The following is a 23064-nucleotide window of genomic DNA, read 5'->3' on the forward strand; positions in this document are numbered from 1 at the left end:
GGGCTCTCGGGGCGCCCAGACCAGTCCTTAGCCAGAGGATCTGGGGCTGCACAGCTCCCGGACTCTGGAGGGGGTGGTCCGGGGGCGGAAGACTACGAGCATCAGCCCACGCCGGCCCCCTCCCTCCCTGCGGCGGCGAGGTGGGAAGGGCCAGGATGCGAGCTTAGCACCTCCCCTAGAAATGCAGCACTTCGCCCCCCCTCCCCTGCCCTGGGCGCTCCCTCTTTCACGCACTCCCTCCCGCCTCCTTCCCAAGGGCGCCCTTCTCCTGCCCCCAGCTCACGTCTGAATCCCTCGGCGCCCCCTTTCTCTTATCCTAGCCCCTTCCTCACGTCCCCTGCCTCCGGGTATTTCCTTTCTCCAGGCCCCCACCCCCGCACCGCCTGATTCCGAGGGGCGGGAGCGCATTGGGCCGCGCACCGGTGGGGGCGCCGCGCCAGCTTCGCGTAGCTGCTCTGACGCCGTTGCCGCCGCCGCCGCCGCCGCCCTCCGCAGCCTAGCCCGCGCCCCGCGGCAGCTCCGCAGTGCACTAGCCACTGCCGCCGCCGCCGCGGCTCTGCCAGACCTGCTGCCAGCTTGCCCGGTCCAGCCCTGAGCGAGCCTCGAACGCCGGCTGCGAGGGTCATGAGCCAGAGAGCCCCGGGGCGTCGCGCGGAGAGCAAGCGGAGATAGCGACTTTGCGCCCCCCCCGGCCCTCGCGGTCTTACATCGCGTTCCCCGCATCCTCGGGTCCTTCTGTCCTTTCCGCTGTCCCCACCGCCGCCATGGCCACCTTGCTCCGCAGCAAGCTGTCCAACGTGGCCACGTCCGTGTCCAACAAGTCCCAGGCCAAGGTGAGCGGCATGTTCGCCAGGATGGGTTTTCAGGCGGCCACGGATGAGGAGGCGGTGGGCTTCGCGCACTGCGACGACCTCGACTTTGAGCACCGCCAGGGCCTGCAGATGGACATCCTGAAAGCCGAGGGCGAGCCCTGCGGGGACGAGGGCGCTGAACCGCCCGTCGAGGGAGACATCCATTATCAGCGCGGCAGCGGCGCTCCTCTGCCGCCCTCGGGTTCCAAGGACCAGGTGGGAGCTGGTGGCGAGTTCGGGGGCCACGACAAGCCCAAGATCACGGCGTGGGAGGCAGGCTGGAACGTGACCAACGCCATCCAGGTGAGCGCGGGATTCCCAGTTCTGCCTGCCCTCCCCCCTCCCAGCTCAGCCTGCCAGGCTCTGCCCCCGACAGAGTAACCCGGTGATCTCGGCCACGAGACCCCCTCCTGAACCCAGGAATCTCCCTTTCTCCATCCCTCCAAGCCCTGCGCGGGGACCTACGCCCCCAGGCGGTGTCTCCCGCCCTAACCCACACTCCCTCCCATGGCACCAGCTGCAAGACGGCTAGGCTGAGGTTCGGTCTGAGACACCTGTCCGGAGACACTACAAAAGTGAAGGAAATTGGGGCGGGGGGAGCGGGGAGGGATGAGAAAGAAAGAAAATCAGGATTGGAGGGCACGATTTGGTCTTGGACTCTGGAAGGGATTCACAGCTGCATTTTTGGGAGGAAAGAAGAAGGGGAAATCGCTGAGCTCGGAGTCTCCTCCCCCTGCACACACGCACTGACACGCACACGTACACAGGCAGGCACACCACATACCCACAGCCCCCCTTCCCACGAACAAACGCGCAGGCACAAGCACACACGACATGCATCTATATATAGACCACAGTACTATCCCCAAATGCACCTGCGTACACCCCTACATCTCCATCCACAAAGGCATGTACCTGCATATACCAAACACATGAATACTCGTTTGAACATATGCATACACACATGCACAGAGGCATGCAGAGAGGAACCAGCCTGCTCCCTCAGGTGCTGCCTGTTGGAGGCATACAGGTATACACACACGAAGGCACACACATGCTCCCACACAAGCACATTTAGTCCGCAATAATCCGGCATTACCTGTGCACAGACTCGCCCCTCTCGCCCGAAATCCCGGCTGCACCGCAAAGAGGCGGTCAGCTCCTCCGCATGTGACCCTGGCGAAGCCCTCTCCAGAGGCTAAGAATGGCCCCTGCTCTCTAGGCCCTCTCCCCTTATTCCCACCCCCCACTCCCCACCAGGCGGCGCAGGACTCCTCCACCGGGAGCAGGTTTGGAGTCTTGGCAACGACCTCCGAGCTAGCAGTGGCTGGCAGGCTGCGGCTTTCTGGGCGGAAGGAGACTTCAGCTCTAGGCATCCCTGGAACCTTACAGCTTGGCCCCGGGCGTCCCTAGAGCGCACTATCACTGGGGCCACGGAAAGCAGGTTTCCTGGGAGCAGAGGCCTTCCAGGGGTTGCTCGATATCTCGGGGTCAGCAGGACTCCACCGGGCCCTGAACACAAGATGGCCCGACCCAAGGCGCTTTCCATTCCGTGGCCAGGCGAGACGGCCTTACTGGATCACGGACCCGGGGCTGCTCCCGCCTTCACTGTCTCCCGCGCCTTCCCGGGGCGTCTTTCAAAGCTCCGTTTGATAGGCCCCAAGGGAGGCCAGGGCAGGAGGCTGGAGGCTCGTAGGCCTCCAGGACCCTGGATTTCGTTAGCTCTTAGTCCCCATGTGGATTCTAAACCATATAGCCCTGTCCGCCCGACCCTGAAGCTTCTGGTTCGGTTCGGCTTTCCGGCCCACCATGCTGGCGCCTTTCTGTCAAGCTCCTCCTCCTACTTGCCTCGGCAGCCTCCACTTAGTCCCCTTCCTTAGGACTCGCCCTCGCCACACTGTAACTCCAGCCTTGTCCTAAGACTCTCAGTTTCCAACCCTGCTTCCTCCTCTCCGCGCCATGCTCCCCCAAGCATCTCCACATTGTCTCTGTTCTTGCCTCCCAGGGGCTCTGCCCCACCTTCAGCCCCTCTCCCTCTCTACCCTATCTCCTTTCCCCGCCACAACTGCCGCCTTTAACGTTTCCTCCTCTGGTTTGAGCCTGAGACTCCCGTGCCCCATTCCAGCCCCACCACAAATCTCGTGCCCTCTCTTTCCAGTGGCTCAGGCCCAGCTCGCTACCTTTCTTAGACCCCCTTTCCGACCACCCTCCCTCCTGCCCCTTCTCATCTCCTCCCCCAACTCCTCATTCTGGTCGTGTCCCCAGAAACCATCCCGAAGTATCTCTCTTGCCTCCTGTGGCTTCTGCCTATTCTCAGCCCTCTGCCACCCTCGCCCTCTCGCTACCTCCAGCCATTAGCTCACCTTTCCTTCTCAGATCCGTCCGTACATCCCTCCCTCTCCATCTCTGGCTCGACACCGGGGCTCACTATTAGCTCCCCTACATCCACCCCGCAGCCTGCCCTTAACCTCTCCTCCCCGGCGGCTCAGACCCAATTCTCAGTGTCCTTAGCGCCCCCTTCGGGCCACAGCGTTAAGCCACGCCCCCCGGGCCCCTCATCGGTTGCAAGTTCGCTGAGCGTCCGCGTCTGGTTGCCTCTCCGCCCCACAGGGCATGTTCGTGCTGGGCCTACCCTACGCCATCCTGCACGGCGGCTACCTGGGGTTGTTCCTCATCATCTTCGCCGCCGTGGTGTGCTGCTACACCGGCAAGATCCTCATCGCGTGCCTGTACGAGGAGAATGAAGACGGCGAGGTGGTGCGCGTGCGGGACTCATACGTGGCCATAGCCAACGCCTGCTGCGCCCCGCGCTTCCCCACGCTGGGCGGCCGCGTGGTGAACGTGGCGCAGATCATCGAGCTAGTGATGACGTGCATCTTGTACGTGGTGGTGAGTGGCAACCTCATGTACAACAGCTTCCCGGGGCTGCCCGTGTCACAGAAGTCCTGGTCCATTATCGCCACGGCCGTGCTCCTACCTTGCGCCTTCCTTAAGAACCTCAAGGCCGTGTCCAAGTTCAGTCTGCTGTGCACTCTGGCCCACTTCGTCATCAATATCCTAGTCATAGCCTACTGTCTATCGCGGGCACGCGACTGGGCCTGGGAGAAGGTCAAGTTCTACATCGACGTCAAGAAGTTCCCCATCTCCATTGGCATTATTGTGTTCAGCTACACGTCGCAGATCTTCCTGCCTTCGCTGGAGGGCAATATGCAGCAGCCCAGCGAGTTCCACTGCATGATGAACTGGACGCACATCGCCGCCTGCGTGCTCAAGGGCCTCTTCGCGCTCGTAGCCTACCTCACCTGGGCCGACGAGACCAAGGAGGTCATCACGGATAACCTACCTGGCTCCATCCGCGCCGTGGTCAACATCTTTCTGGTGGCCAAGGCGCTGTTGTCCTATCCTCTGCCATTCTTCGCCGCTGTCGAGGTTCTGGAAAAGTCACTCTTCCAGGAAGGCAGCCGCGCCTTTTTCCCGGCCTGCTACGGCGGCGACGGGCGCCTGAAGTCCTGGGGGCTGACGCTGCGCTGCGCGCTTGTCGTCTTCACGCTGCTCATGGCCATCTATGTGCCGCATTTCGCGCTGCTCATGGGCCTCACCGGCAGCCTCACGGGCGCCGGCCTCTGTTTCTTGCTGCCCAGCCTCTTTCACCTGCGCCTGCTCTGGCGCAAGCTGCTGTGGCACCAAGTCTTCTTCGACGTCGCCATCTTCGTCATCGGCGGCATCTGTAGCGTGTCCGGCTTCGTTCACTCCCTCGAGGGCCTCATCGAGGCCTACCGAACCAACGCGGAGGACTAGGGCTCAAGGGCGAGCCCCCGCCGCGCTTCCGCGCTCTCCCCCTTCTCCCCTCCCCCTCCCCCACCAGCCCAGTGCGCCCTCCCGCCGCGCTTGGGAAGCCAAGCTTTAAACATCTCTGGTTCCTAGTTTCTGATTATTCGGGGATGGGGGGGTGGGAGGGGATAGGGATTCACGATCCATCGCGTCTGCGTTTCTGTTGTCTTTTCTTTTCCACAACACCCTGGTTTTGGGGGAAGGCAGGGCGCATTTGCGGGCAGGGTTCTCTGTCCTTCCAAGTGGGGCCCTGACACTTTGGTTCCAGTCACCGAGGGGGTTGGGAAGTGAGGGAGAGGGGGCGCAGCTCGCAGGCGTGGAAACTTGACCTTGGGGGGACATTTCATATCCATCCAGTGCTCGGAATCTACAGCGTCCAGCCATTTCCAGCAAGAGTGCTTCCCATTCCGGAGACGTTTCAACCCTGCAGCGGGAAAGGCTGACTGGGAAATCCACTTTGGGCGGGAGATTTCCTTCAACGAAGCCGGGAGGCGAGAAGCCGCGGCGGGGCCAGCTTGCCTGCCGGTTTTCAGGAATCTAAACTCTCATCTTGTGCAATTTATCAGGTGTGGAACTGTTCTACTGTGCGTGTGGTGTGCTCGTGGTGAATAAGATGAAATGTATATCAGAAAAAAATCTATCTCTAATTTAGAGTGCGGTGCATAATTATATCCGCAAATAAAGAAGAGACAAAGGCTTGCGCGGCCTGGTGTCGGGTTTGTAAGTTCGTAGCAGCCGGGATCCCCTGGCGCTGAGAGGAGTGGGAACTGGCTCCCGCCGGCTGAAACCGGACATGGGGAGCAGCTGTGGTTAAAGGGTCCGGGCAGGGCTCTAGGGAGCACAAAGATTAGTTGGTGTCGAGGAGGCTCCTCAGGTATGAGGAGGAAGCAGAAGACGGAGACTGCTGTATCGGCCCCCATCAGCTGCCAGGACGAGGTTTGTTCCAATCTCTCCCCCGGGGCGGGTCCGTCTGAGAATTTGGTGGAGGTTCTCAACTTCCAATCTCAAAACAGAGCGGGACAGGGGGAGCTTTTATTTACCAGAACCTTATAAATTTGTTCAACAAATATTTATAAGCAGCCGGTCAGGGCTGGGGCAGTGTTGGAAACCTAGAGAAAGAAACTCAGCCTTGCCCTCCTGGAGCTTACAGTCTAGTGAGGTGGAGACAGGCAATAAACAAGGGCAGGCAGGAATCCACAGCCTGACTTCAGATTGTGAAGAGGGCTATAAGGGAAATCAGAAGTGGACTGTGCCTTTCGCCAGGCCCCCAGAGCCAGGAGACAATCTGGCCTGGCAGGAGGCATCTCCCAGGGGGGAGAACCCCTCCCTGCAATCCAAGGTGGGGTTTGCACAGCCACAGCAAAGGGATCTGACTCTAGAATCGACAGCCTCAAGCTGTAGGGCCCCAGTCTCCCCTTATCTTGGGTAGCCTGTCTGATAAAGTGTTTGCCTGAATTACCCAAAAGATCTAGTCATTTTTTGTGCTGAGCCCACTCCAGGCGCAGCATTTGCACTGTCTCCAGGAGGGCCAGTCCAGGGACTGTTGGGAAAGGTCAGAGTCAGACTTTCTGGGGGGAACTAGGAGTGCAAGTCGGTTGGGTGGATTCCGGCATCCTCTCTCACCACGGAGGCAGAGGCTTCGTTAGCAAGGACCTCTCCAGGTGCGAATGGTGCACGGGAAAGAAGCCGGGGAGAATGCCTATGTAGGGTATGTGTTCCTCCTCGCCCGCTTGCAAGGGGCGTGTGAGAGGCTAGGTGAAGATACGCGTGTGGAGTTGGGGAGGCTGCATCGTGTGTTGTGAGAACCTTGGTAAGTATGTGTGCGTGTGTGCAGAGCATCCGTGTGGGCGTGCTCCCTAAAGCGCCTGCGACAGAGGTGACTGCATCACCCTGGTTCTGCGGCCACAGAACTGGAGTGGGAAGGGAGGAGGGTTAGGACCAGGTGCCCTCAGTCATCACTGTGGCTTTAACGGACCATCTGAGAGGTGTGCTACCTTCGGCCTAATTCCCTGGTGTCACTATTGTCGCGCGTTCAGGATACGGGACTGGCTGAAGGGTCCTCAGTTTCCCGTCTTCCCATGACCACTGACGTCTCCCAGGCCTGGGGCGGAGGGGTGGGGTGGGGAGCTGATGCTGATTGTTCATCCCCTGCCCCAACTCCCAAGGTTTCTCAGCGGGTCCACGGACCCTGGGGTGCGCTCCGAGTCCGTGTGTCTCCTTCAGAAAAATCCCGGACTTCTATAGTGGAAGGAAAGGTGGGAGCGTCACGCTGCACCAGCTCTGTCCTTCTAGTCTTTTAAAGGTCGAAGGAGACACTAGGCAGGCTCCGGACAGCGGTGCCAACTCTGCGGGCTCGCCTGGATCCGCTCCACTAATCCCGGTTCCAGGTTTTGTGCTCAGCTTGCAGCGTCTCCTGAATCCTAAGGGTGGCCGGGACAGGAGAACCAGCACTCCGTACGCCCAAGGGAAACCCGAAACCCTGGTCGGCAGGACACCGATACCCCGACTCGCATTCAGGCTACCGAGAGAAATGGGGAGGAGGAGTGGATGGGACCAGTCTCTGCACCTCTCATCTCCCCCACCCGTCTACTCCCACCTCCACCATCACTAAGGCGTAAAGGTAGAAGTTGAAAGGAAGAAGTCCCAGCCCTCCTGGCAGTGGGCTCGCTGTGCAAGTCCAAGGGAGCAGATAATTCTGGCAAGGCTTATTCCGGGATCGGATTGAGAAGGAGAGGAGGAATCCGTGTCAGCCCCACAGGGCTCCCATCAGTTCTTATGGGGCACCCTAGCTGGACGTGCTGCACCCCCTGTAAGCTGTCCCGACCCGGGTCCGCAGCATAAGTGTGTAGGTGTACCTGGCCCCTTGCCTTGGGGCCAGGACCTGGAACCACTAAGACCCATGTGCGCAGGAGGAACCCAGGATCGCGATCGCAGGGTCCCAAGACCGCCCTGCCTCGCCCCCCAGCGGTGAGAAAGTCAGCTGCTGGCCCGCAAAGAGGGTTCTCCACCCTAGTCCTAAATGCTGCGCGTCTCCTCCTACCCCACCTTCCACTTAGTTGATAAGTATTGCTTCTTTCTAGTGCTTTATTTCAAGTCCTCAACATTACAAAAGTTTTTAGTTGTTTTTCCCCAAACATGGATGGATGCTTATTATTGAACATGTTTTGTTATATGACAGGGTCTTATCCCAGGAACTGAGTATTCCTCACTTAAAGATCTCATAGGGAGGGAGCCAAACAGGCTCCATGGGGGTCATCCAGGAAGTGGAGAGGATCCAGGCCTTGCTATTCTAGAGGGGACTTCAGGGACAAGAGCCAGAGAGAGGCTTTGGTCAAGGAGGGGGCAGGCCCCTAGGTGGGCTCCATCCTCGCCATGAGTGAGGGTATGGTGGGGATCTCAGTCCTGGACAGCCAAGGATTCATGCATTGCACTTGTTTGACCTCACAGAGCCAGGCTTGGGTGTCCTTCTCATAGTTCTTTCGTTTTTTCCTTTTCAAGATTATGAAGAATTTCTAATGTATAGAAAAGGTGAAAGAATTCTACACTGAACATACATACACCCACACCCACCACCACCTACACTGGATGATTAACAGTATACAACACTGTATCTACACCATACCTATCCATCTATCCATCCAACAGTCTACCTCAAAAAAAAATCCAAAAGTTGCAGACATCAGTATATTTCCCTCCCAAATAATTATTATCATTTTGGAGACAGAGTCTCGCTCTGTCACCCAGGCTGGAGTGTAGTGGTGAGAACACAGCTCACTGCAGCCTTGACCTCCTGGGCTCAAGTGATCCTACCACCTCAGCCCCCCAAGTAACTGGCACCATAGGCAAGGCAGGTGCCACCATTCTCAGCTAATTTTTAAATTTTTTGTAGAGACAGAGTCTTACCATGTTCCCCAGGCTGGTCTCAAACTCCTGGGCTGAAGCAATCACCCTGCCTTAGCCTCCCAAAGTGCTGGGATTATAGGCATGAGCCCTTGTGCCCAGCCACCCCTCCAAAATTTTTAAGCGTTCAGGACAAGTAACAGTGACGTTCAGATAGTACAGCATCGGTACAGCACTAATCTGAGCCACATTGGAGACCAAGGCAAAAAAAGCAATAGCCCTCCTTTCTTTACCTCAGATATTGTTATTTCGTTCACATTATTTTGAACATTATGGTTCACTTTTGCATTAATTTTGATTTTTAAAAAATATTGCATTAAAATATTATTTACATTGCTTTCTGGATTTTTTGTACCATTTTAAATTTTGCTACCAAAGGAAATGCCTCACTTCCTTCATGCTAATCCTGGTCCTGGATGTAACACCAGGCCTGGGAGGTGAGCTCTGCCCCCCGGAGATTTGGATTGAGTTTTTTCAAGAGTCTGACTGCAGCTGGTTCCACAGTGATGCTTTGGGTACCATCTGTGCCAGTTGTGGAGCCCAGGAAGGCACGGTGAGGGCAGGGCCTCTGGCCAGGGACACCCAGCAGCATGGTCCAGCAGAGTCACATGGAGGTGGGGTAGAGGGAGCTTTATGATTCCAGAAGCTTCCAGCAACCCTTTTGGGGGTGGGATGGAAATAGAGTGAAAAGACTGAGGATGCTATAGAGGGGTTGGTGGTGTCTAGAAGGGAAGGAGGTTGCAGCTAGAAGGGACAGCACAATTAAAGGAATCGTTAGTGTGATTCATTTCCTTTTTCAAGGTCTGGTAGTCAAACAAGATTTATTTATCAAATATTTGTCAAGCACCCGCTCTAGGCCACACACTAGGCTAAGGTCTGATGTGTAGGAATGCAACAGTAAACAAGACAGACACGGCCTCTCTGGTAGTTGTCACTGCCCACCCTATGGTCCCTAGATGCACCTAAGTTTACCTGAAGCTGTGAAACATGAGCCACTGCCAGTGCCTCCATCTCTCCTCATCTCCCTGAGGGCTTTCTAGGCTACCTTGGGAGCATGACTTGGAATTGTTGGGGAGCTAACAGCCCCCAGTGCTCAATCAATTGGCAATAAATGCCTGTCTCCTGTCCTCTGATGGGATCATTTTAGGTCTATTCCACAAGATATCTTGGAGGATCCCCAACAGGATTGAACCTCAGGTGTCCACAAGCTCATCAAAGTAATCTTTATTTGGCCTTTCCCCCCTCCTTTTCGTCCTTTCCCTACTTTCAAGGTTCACCTCCCACATAAATTGACTGCATGTGAATCTTTGTCTTAGGGTCTACTTTCAGGGAAAGCTAAACTAAGCTCCTGTATTCACAGTGCTTCTAATATAATATAGTGGTCCCCAAATACCTTTCCATAGGCAGGTGCCAGGCTGGGTAAATCAGAATCAAATGGGGAGCTTTCTAGAGATTGCTGCTCCCCACAAACCCCTAGATTCAGATTCAGAAAGACCTTTCTCCTCCTCCCCTTCCTCCTCCTCAACCTCCTCCTCCTCTTCTTCCTCCTTCTTTCAAGTCCCCGATGTGCCACTGGCTTGGGATCACTAATATTGAGGTTTGGTCAATTGGAGGGTGGGTGGATGGATGGGTGAATAGATGGATGGATTAGTAAATGCTTTGAGGTCAAGGGTTGGATGGATGAGCCAATGAATAGATGAATCAGTGAGTGAAAGAAAGAATGGATGATAGAAGAATGGTGGATCAATAAATGGTCCATGGATGAAAGGAAGAAAAGAAGGAAACATAAACAGGTTCATAGCAACAATCTTTAAAGATAGTAAACTCCACAAGGGCAGAGATATTCTCTGTTTGGCACCCTACTGCATCTCCACTACATAACACAGACCTGATATACAGAATGTTCTTAATAAATTGTGTTCAATAAATAAATGAATGGATTAATGTATTTTCACAAAACTTATCAATATATTAATAGTACTAAAGTCACAGAAAGTATGAGGTCACCCAGGAGAGTGGATGAACATTTAAAAAGCACTGGGTCAATGACCTTTGGTAACAGCAATATTTAAAGGTCAGGCAGGCCGGGTGTGGAGGCTCAAACCTATAATCCCAGCACTTTGGGAGGCCAAGGAGAGCGGATCACCTGAAGCCATGAGTTTGAGACCAGCCTGCCCAATATGGTGACACCCCATCTCTACTAAAACTACAAAAATTAGCCGAGCATGGTGACGTGCACCTGTAGTCCCAGCTACTTGGGAGGCTGAGGCAGGAGAATAGCTTGAACCCAGGAGGCGGAGGTTGCAGCAAGCCGAGATCATCATACCACTGCACTCCAGCCTGGGTGACAGAGCAAGACTACGTCTCAAAAAAAAAAAAAAAAAAAAAAAGTCAAGTAAATGAAGAGGAGGAGGAAAAGAATGAGGAGTCGAGATTGATAAAATATAGTAAAATATAGTCTGACAGGGAGGAGAAGAATATAAAGAGAACGATATCCTGGAATTGAGGAAGGACAGGGTACAAGATGTAGAAAATGATAAGAATTTATTTTATTTCTCTGGGCAAATATCATCTTGATTTGGGGCAGGCATGGAGATGTGATGATATAGTTTGGATGTTTGCTCCCTCTAAATCTCATGTTGAAATGTGATTCCCAGTGTTGGAGGTGGGGCCTTGTGAGAGGTGATTGGATCATGAATGGCTTAGCACCATTCCCTTGGTGATAAGTGAGTTCTCACTTTTGAGTTCACGTGAGATCTGACTGTTTTTGTTTAAAAGAGCATGGCACCCCACCCCCATTCCTCGCTCTTCCTCTTACCATGTGATGTACTTGCTCCTGCTTCGCCTTCTGCCGTGATTGAAAGCTTCCTGAAGCCCCATCAGAAGTGGATGCTGGCACTGTGCTTCCTGTACAGACTGAAGAACTGTAAGCCAATTAAATCTCTTTTCTTTACAAATTACCCAGCCTCAGGTATTCTTTCATAGTAACGCAAATGGACTAATACATGCGGGTACTCTTTGTTTCTAAATTTTGGAGTAGAAGAAACACACCTAGAAGCTTCTCAAAGAAGAGTGAGATCAGACTTGGAAACAATTCTCATGAAATCTTTACTCTGAAGAGGTGTTCAAAGCGGGAGAGTTGAAGAATGCAAGTAAGTAAGGCAGACCAAGAGAAGCTGAAGAGACAGGAGGCTCACAAACAAAGATGAGGACTGAAAGGAGGCTGCTTCAGGTTGGATTCCCCCAGCAACAGACCTTGACACTAGAGACATATTTGACTGAAGTAGTTCACATGGGAACTGATGCCAGCAAGCACCAGTAGCACAGTGGAGAAGTGAGATGGGGAAGGAAAGGAAGAATGTCAATTCAGAAAACTTCATGGGCAGGGAAGCACCTGTCAATAATGGGAGCTTAATCCTGAGATGTCTGGGAGGTGAGAGTTTGCCACCAACAGCCTCTCACTGAAATAGCTATCAAAGGATAGACTTCAGCAAGAAAGAAACTCAACCCACAAAGAAGGAAGGACTATGTAGGAAGCAAATCTGTGCCTGAGCAAAAACTGCCCATAGAAAACAATATTAACAACAATCAATTCTTGGGATCTAAGGTGGAACTAAAATTTTGGTAAATAACCTCTAAGACCGGAGGGAATGATTGAAGTCGTATCTTCTATGGCTTTCTAATTCAGATATAGGGAGAAATACTGATTAACTTTAGGCTTAATGATGAGCAAGACTGTTACTTATACACCACCACCATCACAACCATCAGCGACAAGAACGACAACAAATGGACGGAGAATGTGTAACTTCCAATTTAGTAGAAGGAAAAGAGCAATAAAGAAAACTTCCATGGGGCTGGGTGCGGTGGCTCATGCCTATAATCCCAGCACTTGGGGAGGCCGAGGCGGGCGGATCATGAGGTCAGGAGTTCGAGACCAGCCTGGCCAACATAGTGAAACCCTGTCTCTACTAAAAATATAAAAATTAGCTGGGTGTGGGGTGTGGTGGCTCATGTCTGTAATCCCAGCACTTTGGGAGGCCAAGGCGGGCAGATAATGAGGTCAGGAGATCAAGACTATCCTGGCTAACATGGTGAAACCCGTCTCTACTAAAAATACAAAAAATTAGCCGGGCGTGGTGGCAGGCGCCTGTAGTCCCACCTACTCGGGAGGCTGAGGCAGGAGAATGGCGAGAACCCGGGAGGCGGAGCTTGCATCGAGCCACTGCACTCCAGCCTGGGCGACAGAGTGAGACTCCATCTCAAACAATTAGCCAGGTGTGTTGGCACTCGTTAGTTGTTCCAGCTGCTCGGGAGGCTGAGGCAGAAGAATCGCTTGAACCTGGGAGGCAGAGGCTGCAGTGAGCCAAGATCATGCCACTGCACTAAGAAAGAAAGGAAAAGAAAATGTGATCAATGTAGAAGTCAGGAAAAAAGAAGGAAATGAAAGAAAAGGAAAAGAAAGAAAACGAGCAAAATAAAGGCCTTCCAGTCAATACAGGATAGTAAAAATAAATGATTCAGTGATACAGATAAGTGGACTAAACTAGCCAGTCAGAGGACAATGATTCTCTGATTGAAATTTGAAAGTCCATCTATACACTATTTGCAAGGTATACATCTAAAACAAAAAGATTGAGAAAGATTAAAATAAGAAGATGGAAACATTTGCCAGGCTAATACTAACCAAAAGAAAACTGCTGGCTGGGCACAGTGGCTCACGCCTGCAATCCCAGCACATTGGGAGGCCGAGCCAGGTGGATCAGCTAAGCTCGGGAGTTCGAGACCAGCCTGACCAACATGGAGAAACCCTGTCTCTACTAAAAATACAAAATTAGCCAGGCGTGGTGGCGCATGCCTGCAATCCCAGCTACTCAGTAGGCTGAGGCAAAATAATCACTTGAACCCGGGAGGCAGAGGTTGCAGTGAGCCAAGATCGTGGTTGCAGTGAACCAAGATTGTGCCATTGCACTCCAGCCTGGGCAACAAGAAAGAAACTTTGTCTCAAAAAACAAAAAAACAAAAACAAACAAACAAAAACGACAAAATATGCCAGGGAGATTATTCTAAACTTGGTGTTTCTAATAACACAGATTCCAAATATAGAATGTAAAGAGAAATGGACTAATTTACAAACATAGTAGGAGAGTTTACTTATTTTTTATTAAAAACAATTTTTTTGAGATAGTGTCTCACTCTGTTGCCCAGGCTGGAATGCAGCAGTGTGATCACAGCTCATTGTAGCCTCAAATTCCTGGACTCAAATGATCCTCCTGCCTCAGTCTCCTGAGTGGGTAGGACTGCAGGTGTGCACTGCCATGCTGAGCTAATTTTTTTTATTTTTATTTTTGTGGAAATGGGGTCTCACTATGTTGCCCAGGCTGGTCTTAAACTCCTGGCCTCAGGTGATCCTTGTACCTCAACTTCCCAAAGTATGGGATCACAGGCGTGAGCCACCATGCCCAACCAAGGAGAGTTTAATATACTTTCTCTGATATTCAAATTAACTCGCTTTTTTCCCTTTTGTTTGCTTTTGTTTAATATGTCTTTGCCCACACTTCAATTTTTTATTTTTTATTTTTATTTATTTATTTTTTATTTTTGAGATGTAGTCTCACCCTGTCACCCAAGCTGGAGTGCAGTGGTACAATCTCAGCTCACTGCAACCTCCACGTCCCAGATTCAAGCTATTCTCCTGCCTCAGCCTCCCAAGTAGCTGGGATTACAGGCATGTGCCACCACACCCAGCTAATTTTTGTACTTTAATAGAGACGGGGTTTCACCATGCTGGCCAGGCTGGTCTTGAACTCCTGACCTCAGGTGATCCTCCTAATTTAGATTCCCAAAGTGCTGGGATTACAGTCATGAGCCACTGCACCTGGCCATACTTCAATTTTTTAAGTTTTATTTTTTGCATTACATATATGCATAATTTAAAGAATCAATGAATTCTGCAAGTTAACACAAATAGCACTCTGTAGCCCCTTCCTCCAATTTCTCCTTCCCCAGAGGCAACTACTTTCAATTCTTACACTTGATCCTTTTTTTTTTTTTTTGAGACTGAGTTTTCTTCTTGTTGCCCAGGCTAGAGTTCAATGGCGAGATCTCCACTGATCGCAACCTCCACCTCTAGGGTTCAAGCGATTCTTCTGCCTCAGCTTCCCGAGTAGCTGGGATTATAGGCATGTGCCACCACGCCCAGCTAATTTTGTATTGTTAATAGAGACGGGATTCTCCATGTTGGTCAGGCTGGTCTTGAACTCCTGGCCTCAGGTGATCCACCCACCTCGGCCTCCCAAAGTGCTGGGATTACACACGTGAGCCACCGCTCCCAGCACTTGATCCTTTTAATATTTATCTCCACGTCTCCAAATAACATGCTTATATTGGGCCAGGTGTGATGGCTTACACCTGTAATCCCAGCACTTTGTGAGGCCGAGGCAAGCAGATCACTTGAGGTCAGGAGTTCAAGACCAGCCTGGCCAACATGGTGAAACCCCATCTTTACTAACAGTACAAAACATTAGCTTGGCATGGTGGCAGGCACCTGTAGTCCCAGCTACTCAGGAGGCTGAAGCATAAGAACTGCTTGAACCTGGGAGATGGCGGTTGCAGTGAGCTGAGATCTCGCCACTGTACTCCAACCTTGGCAACAGAGCAAGACTCTGTCCTCCCCAACCCCTTGCCAAAAAAAAAAAAAAAAAAGTTTTTATTGCAATTTCTTTATTTTTCATTTTGGACCTTAATTATTGACTCCCACTCAGGAAGGTGAGGTTTTAGTCCTTTTCCTAATTCTTCTCCAGTCTACATCCCCACCCCTTCAGTTTCCCAGTATAGTTACATGATCATTTTAGTTAGCTTAGTACTCAAGATTTACATTGTATGATACGTGTACTAATTAGAGCTGGGGCATATAATAAACTATGATTACACTTCCTTTCCTTTACTACTTTTTATTGTATAAGAAGTTGCCTTTTTGTTTGTTTCAAATTCCATTTTTTTTTTTTTTGGAGACAGGGTGTCTCACTTTGTCTTCCACCGTTGAAGTGCGGTAGCATGATCGTAGTTCACTATAGCCTTGACCTCCTGGGCTCAAGCAATCCTCCCACCTCAGCTTCCTGTGTAGCTGGGACCATAGGCATGCATGCACCACCATGCCCAGCTAATTTTTTGATTTTTTTTTTTTTTTTTTTTTTTGAGACAAGCTGTTGCCCAGGCTGGAGTGCAGTGGTGAGATCACAGCTCAATACAGCCTTGACCTCCCAGGCTCAAGTGACCCTCCTAGCTCAGTCTCTTGAGTAGGTGGGACCACAGGCACACATCACCATGCTTGGATGATTTTTTTTTTTTTTTTTTTTTGCATAGACAAAGTGTCACTATGTTGCCTAGCTTAGTCTCAAACTCCTGGGCTCAAGCAATCCTCCTGCCTTGGCCTCTCAAAGTGCTGGGATTACAGGCATGAACCACTGCACCACCTGGCCAATTGTTTTGATTTCTTGTAGAGACGGGATCTTGCCATGTTGCCCTGGCTGGTGTCAAACTCCTGGGCTCAAGTGATCCTTGGCCTCCAGGCATGAGCCACTGCTCCCAGCCTCAAATACTTTTTAATAACTGAACCCCAAACTCTCCTCCAATTGTCTAAACACCCCTCAATTGTTTCATTCACACAAAACATAGTATCAGTTTCCCTTTCTTGAAGAAGTCTCTCCCAGAGCAGACCCACTCCAACCTGGCCAGCACCCCATGTGCCTGGTAGCACAGCTGTCCTCCTGGGATCCGGCTTTTCAGTCACCTCAGGGTTCTCTTACTTCACTTGTATGTTGCAGCTCCTGTCTCCTGTCTCATGTGATTTCTCTTTCTTGGTTTATGCCCTTGCTTTTTTTTTTTTTTTTTTTTTTTGAGATGGTGTCTCGCTCTGTCGCCCAGGCTGGAGTGCAATGGTGCGATCTCCACTCACTGCAAACTCCGCTTCCCAGGTTCACGCCATTCTCCTGCCTCAGCCTCCCGAGTAGCTGGGACTACAGGCACCCACCACCACGCCCGGCTAACTTTTTGTATTTTTAGTAGAGACAGGGTTTCACCGTGTTAGCCAGAATGGTCTCCATCTCCTGACCTCGTGATCCGCCTGCCTCGGCCTCCCAAAGTGCTGGGATTACAGGTGTGAGTCACTGTACCCAGCCAGTTTTCTCCCTTGTTTTGAAGCAGATTCCACAATAGCTTCTGGAATAAAAGGTAGGTTATGGAAGGTACATTTCTGAGGCCTTGAATGTCTTTAAATGTCTTTATTCTACCCCAGTTCTTGATTGAGGGTTTGGCTTAATTCTAGTTTGGAAACCATTTTTCTTCAGACTTGAAAGCACTTCCCATTTTGTTTTCTAGTTTTCAATGTTGCCTAGGAGAAGTTTGAAATTGATCTTTGTTCTTTTGTATGCAAACATTTTCTTTCTCTTTGGAAACTACTGGATGTTCTCTTTGTTTCCAGGGAACTGAAATTTCATGATGTGTGTTCATGTAGATCGTTTCCTCTCACTGTGGCTCCTTCCCAATACAGGAACTCAAGTGCTTCAATTCTAGGAAGTTGCCTTGAATTGCTGACGACCGTCCGTTTTCTGTTCTGTCTTTCGGAACTTCTATTATTTGTAGATTAGAACTGCTCCTTTAAATTTCTTATTTTTCTTTCCTCTTTTTCCCTCTTTCTCTACACACACACACTTTATTGAAGATTTTCTCAACTTCATCTTCCATCTATGAAGTTTTTCATTTCTGCTGTCTTGTCCCTCACTGCAACCCCCCGAAACCTTTTTTCGGTTCTCTTAACCTCTCTGTTCTATAGCAAACTTTTCTTGTTTCCTGGATACAATATCTTCTCCTATCTCTTTGAGCACACTGTAGTAATAATAAATATTTTAAGGTTTCTCTTTTTCATATAGTCTCTATTGCCTCCTGGTTGATTTTCTTCCCTCTTTGTATGCTTTAATCTCTGGCTTTCATGTTAGAAGCATTCCTCATTTTAAAGACTGGGGTAGTACAGACTGATTGGGCTAGTAAAGGCTGACTGGAGGTGCAGAGTCCATGGGAGATTCCTACTGACTGTGAATTTCATCATAAAATGATCTGGATGGGCTGTTTGAAGGGAGAACATCCAAGACCAATTCACTTAGAGTTTTCCTCTCAGGTTGGATAAGAATCTCAGGGAAGATTCTTCCATTCTTTTGCTGAAGGGTAAAGGCTTGGGTACATAGTATCAGGAACCAAGTGGGAGAAGAGACTGGGATCTTAGCATTCATTATGTATATTGACGTCATCATTTTGTTCTCAGTTGATATCCTTGTTTAGAGACTATTTGTTTTACTCTTTGCAAAGAGTCAAACCTCCAGTCTTTTCGGGGAATTCTGGAGGCAGTTAAAAAGAAGAGCACCTAGAGACTAGGCAGGCTCCTTCGTAAAACAGTTTTAACATGTTCTCCTTATTTTGGCTATTCCACTTTCGGTCTCTCTTCCAGAATAACCTTGTGCCACTAATTTCTGAGACTTTTGAACATTGTACAGTGTGAAACAAATTAGTGTTCAGCTTTTCCCAGAGCAGCTGGGAAATCAGGTTTTCTAGGTTTGCTAAACTAGATACTATTTGCATGTATACTCTCCATTCTTGAAATCTCTCACTCCCATTCTCCTATTCTTGTAGGGTTTTGCCTTTAAAAAAATCCCCTTATTGAGGTATGAACTGTCAGTCCCCTGCCCCCAGCTCCTTCTACTTATCCTGAGGGCTTAGAGGAGGACACAGCACTAACTTACCTAACACTTTCTCACCAACCAAGGCTCTCATCACCTGTGATAAAGGGAACCTGCCCCATGGTAAGCACCTTATGGGACACTCTGCTCTATTCCCTAGGGAAGGAAGACCAAAGTGACATCCAAGCTGGCCCTTAATGAGGATTCTAGAGGCAAGTGATGTAGGGCATAGCATCTCAGTCTGCATCAACAATACAAATGTGCAAAGGTACAGGCTACTAAAAGGCCATAGGATGCCCTATGTCTGATGATTCCAACCAGTGGGTTAGTAGGACCTGGGATGAAGTTGGAGACCCTGTACTAAATCACCTGCCCCCTGTCCTAGTCTGCCACCTGTCTCCTCAGTTACATGGATATCCTTTCTCTTTCCCAGGCAGTTGGCCCAACAAGCTCTGAACCAAGCCTAGCACAAGGCCTTGGTCAGCCATGATGAGTTAAGTTTCATTAGCCTAATTTGATACCTGTGCTCATCACATCCTCCCCACCAAGCTGCAGGCAGAATGCGTGGCACATGGTTTCCTTGGAACAGTTTTCTGATGGTTTCACCTGTCATGAAGGCTCTCTAAGGAACAAGACTAGATACATTATATGATTACCTGCGTGTGTGTGCTACTTAGGACAGGAGCCAACACGGCCATAACTTAAGCAAAATAGAAGGTGTGTTTAATGTGAGTTCCGATTCACTACATCTGGGATGGGGCTGGAGAACGTGCATTTCTAAGAAGCTCCCAACTGTTACTGAGACTGCTGGCATAAGAACCACATTTGGAGCTGCACGGCCCTAGAGTACTGATTCTGAAACTCTGCTTTCTATTTGATCAATAGATCAATAGACTAATCTGGGGAGATGATAAAACTCCCAATGCCCAGACCCTGTCCCTTACCAATTAAATCAGAATCTCGAGGGGTGAGACCCAGCAGCAGTACTTTAAAAGCTTCCTACAAAGCAATCACTGGTTTCTAACAATGTTCAAAATCCCACCGGGCAGAGAATTTATGGATTCTCTGCCCTGCCCTGGCAGTAGAGTGGGTTCTTGGTTAGACTTCTCTCTGCTTCTCCTCTCTGGGAAAACCTCCCTTGTCTGTTGTTTTCAGTAGCTTTGGCTTTGCCATCCGAGAAGGTGTTCCTTATCCATTATCCTCTTGAGCATCTTAGAGGGTTACCCTTCCTTGGAGCTGAACAGCTTTCACACATAGCTTCCTGCTGGTGCAGGTTTGGGATCCTAGGGTTATGCTAGGGATCAAATACAGGCTTTTGCAGTCCAGGCTTGTGGTTTCTTGGCAATACAATTCCCTCAAAACTCAGTAGATGTTGTGGGTTGAATCGTGTCTCTCAAAAAGGTATGTTGAAGTCCTAACCCCGGTACCTGTGACTGTGCCCTCATTTAGAAATATAGTTGTTGTGGATACCCAGTACAGATGTAATCAGTGAAGATCATACTGAAGTAGGGTGGGGCCTTAATCCAATACAACTGGTGCTCTTAGAAGAAGAGGAAAAGTGGGCTGGGTGAGGTGGTTCACGCCTGTAATCTCAAAACTGTGGGAGGCTGAGGCAGGCGGATCATGAATTCAGGAGTTTGAGACCAACCTGGCCAATATGGTGAAACCCCGTTTGTACTAAAAATACAAAAAATTAGCTGGGCATGGTGGTGCATGCTTGTAATCCCAGCTACTTGGGAGGCAATCCCAGCTACTTGGGAGGCAGAGGTTGCAGTGAGCCAAGATGGCGACACTGCACTCCAGCCTGGGCAGCAGAGCGAGACTCCATCTCAAAAAAAAAAAAAAAAAAAAAAAAAAAAAAAGAAGAGGAAAAGAGAGAGATACACACAAGGGAAGCACTGCATGATGATGGCAGCAGAGATTGGAGAGGCCAACACAATTGCAGGTGTGTTCGTCACTGAGGATTGCAGGTGTGTTGGTCAGGATTCTCCAGAGAAAGAGAACTAATATTATATATGTATACACACTTACACACATTATATGGAATTGGGTTACTCAGTTACGGAGGTAAGCAAATTCTAAGATCTGCAGGGTGAGCTGGAAAGCTGGAGGGCCAGGAGAGCCAATGGTTTAGTTCTAGTCTGAGTCTGTATTAGCCCGTTCTCGCACTGTTACAAAGAACTTCCTGAGACTGGGTAACTTACAAAGAAAAGAGATTTAATTGGCTCATGGTTCTGCGGGCTGTACAAGCTTCATTTCTGGGGAGGCCTCAAGAAACTTACAATCATGGTGGAAGGCGAAGGGGAAGCAATCATCATCCTCACATGGTGAAGCAGGAGAGGGCAAGCGAAGGGGGAAACAACCAGATCTCGTGAGAACTCTAGCACAAGACCAGCCAGGGCCATGGTGCTAAACCATTAGAAACCACCCCATGATCCAGTCACCTCCCACCAGGCCCCACCTCCACCACTGGGAATTATAATTCAACATGAGATCTGGCTGGGGACACAGAACCAAACCATATCAGAGTCCAAGTCCGAAGGCCTAAGAACTAGCCTTGGTAGTGTAGTTCCAGTCTGAAGGTCAGCAGGCTTGAGACCAAGGAAGAGCCTATGTTTCAGTTCAAGTATAAAGGCAGAAAAGGCCAGGCTCATGCCTGTAATTCCAGTACTCTGGGAGGCCAAGGTGGGTGGATCACCTGAGGTCGGGAGTTCAAGAGCAGTCTGACCAACATGGAGAAACCCCATCTCTACTAAAAATACAGGGCATGGCGGCGCATGCCTGTAACCCCAGCTACTCGGGAGGCTGAGGCAGGAGAATTGCTTGAACCGAGGAGGTAGAGGTTTTGGTGAGCCAAATGTCATTGCACTTCAGCCTGGGCAACAAGAGTGAAACTCCATCTCAAAAAAAAAAAAAAAAAAAAAAAGCAGGAAAAAAGCTGATGTCGCAGTCCAAAGCCATGCAGGCAGGAAGACTTCTCCCTGACTCTGGAAAGGGTCAGCCTCTTTGTTCTATTGAACTGATTGGATGAGGCCCACCCACATTAGGAAGGGAAGTCTGCTTTACTCAGTCTACTGATTGAAATGTTCATCTCATCCTAAAGCACTCCATAGAAAACACCCAGAAAAATGTTTGACCAAATATGTGGGCAGCCAGAAAGGCTGACATAAAACCAACCATCATAGCTAACAGCACCAGAGAAAGCCGTGGAACAAATACTCCCCTGGAGCCTTCAAGAAGAGCATGGCCATGCCAACACCCTAATTTTAGCCTTCTAGCCTCCAGAAGTGTAAGAAAATAAAATTCTGTTGATTCAAGTCATCCTAGTTTATGGTACTTTGTTACAGCAGCTAGGAAAATAGTAGGCTTCTAAAGCATTGTTTTTTTTTTTTTTTTTTTGAGACAGAGTCTTGCTCTGTTGCCCAGGCTGGAGCGCAGTGGCACAATCTCAGCTCACTGCAACCTCCACGTCCCAGGTTCAGGTGATTCTTGCGCCTCAGCCTCCTGAGTAGCAGGGACTAAAGGTGTGCACCACCACACCCAGCTAATTTTTTGTATTTTTAGTAAAGACAGGCTTTCGCCATGTTGGCCAGGCTGGTCTCAAACTCCTGACCTCAAGTGATCTGCCTCTCAACCTCCTAAAGTGCTGGGATTACAGGCATGAACTGCTGTACCTAGCCTAATGTATTTTTTTCTAGTCCTTTCCATGGGTAAATCATTATAGCCCTCGATTTTGTCTAGTGCTACAGTCTGCAATAGAGTAGCCACTAGCTACATGACAATTAAAATTTAAACTAAAATTAAGGCTGGGTGCCATGGTTCACACCTGTAATCCCAGCACTTTAGGAGGCTGAGGTGGGCAGATCACTTGAGGTCAGGAGTTCAAAACCAGCCTGGCCAACATGGTGCAACCCTGTCTCTAATGAAAATACAAAAATTACCAGGGTGTAGTGATGCATGCCTGTAATCCTAGCTACTCAGGAGGCTGAGGCAGGAGAATCGCTTGAACCTGGGAGGCAGAGGTTGCAGTGAGCCGAGATTGTGCCACTTCACTCCAGCCTGGATGACAAGAGTGAAACTCCATCTCAAAAAAAAAAAAGAAATCAAAATTAAAATTAAGAACATTAAAAAAATTCAGTTATTCAGTTACACTACTCACATTTCAACTGCTCAACGGCCACATGTGGTTACTGGCCACTGTGTTAGACACAACAGATATTAGATCATCTCCATCAATGTGTATATTTCCAATGTACAAAGTTCTGTTGCACAGCATTGGTCTAGTGTATTAGTCGGTTTTCTCCTGCAATAATACTGCATAGCAACTCCAGAATTTTAGTGGTTTATAAGAATAAACATTTTTCTTGTTCAGAGGTCCATGGGGCAGCTCAACTTCAGATTGCAGGTTGGCTGGACTTGGCTTCGGAGGGCAGTTTAGGTTCGGATCTGCTCCACATGTCTCTTATCCTCTTTGGACTCAGGTATGTTCCTCTCATGACTAAAAGCAGAAGTACAAGAAGGCAGTCTAAACCAATCATATTCAGTTAACAGTCCATTGGCTAAAGCAAGTCACATGACCAAGCCTAATCTCAGTGTCTGCAAGGAAAGGCTCTACAAAGTTACATGGTAAATGGCATGGATGTATCATCCTACTATAAAGGAGTGAAGGAAAAAAAAAAGTAAAGGAGTGCAGAACTGGGAATAATAATCCAATCTACCTCATGTTGTGCCAAACCCTTATCAAGACCAGC

General features: G+C 49.8%; 1 protein-coding gene across 1 annotated transcript; it reads left to right on the forward strand.

The window, feature by feature from the left end:
- The first annotated feature begins 271 nt into the window (after positions 1-271).
- Positions 272-5380, forward strand: SLC32A1 (solute carrier family 32 member 1). The gene is made up of 2 exons (XM_023228004.2): positions 272-1154; positions 3462-5380. The coding sequence occupies exons 1-2, from the start codon at positions 765-767 to the stop codon at positions 4647-4649; spliced, it is 1578 nt and encodes a 525-aa protein (XP_023083772.1). The 5' UTR covers positions 272-764; the 3' UTR covers positions 4650-5380.
- The last annotated feature ends 17684 nt before the right edge of the window (positions 5381-23064 follow it).

This window comes from Piliocolobus tephrosceles, chromosome 20 (genome assembly GCF_002776525.5).
Source record: "Piliocolobus tephrosceles isolate RC106 chromosome 20, ASM277652v3, whole genome shotgun sequence".
NCBI classification, from domain to species: Eukaryota; Metazoa; Chordata; class Mammalia; order Primates; family Cercopithecidae; genus Piliocolobus; species Piliocolobus tephrosceles.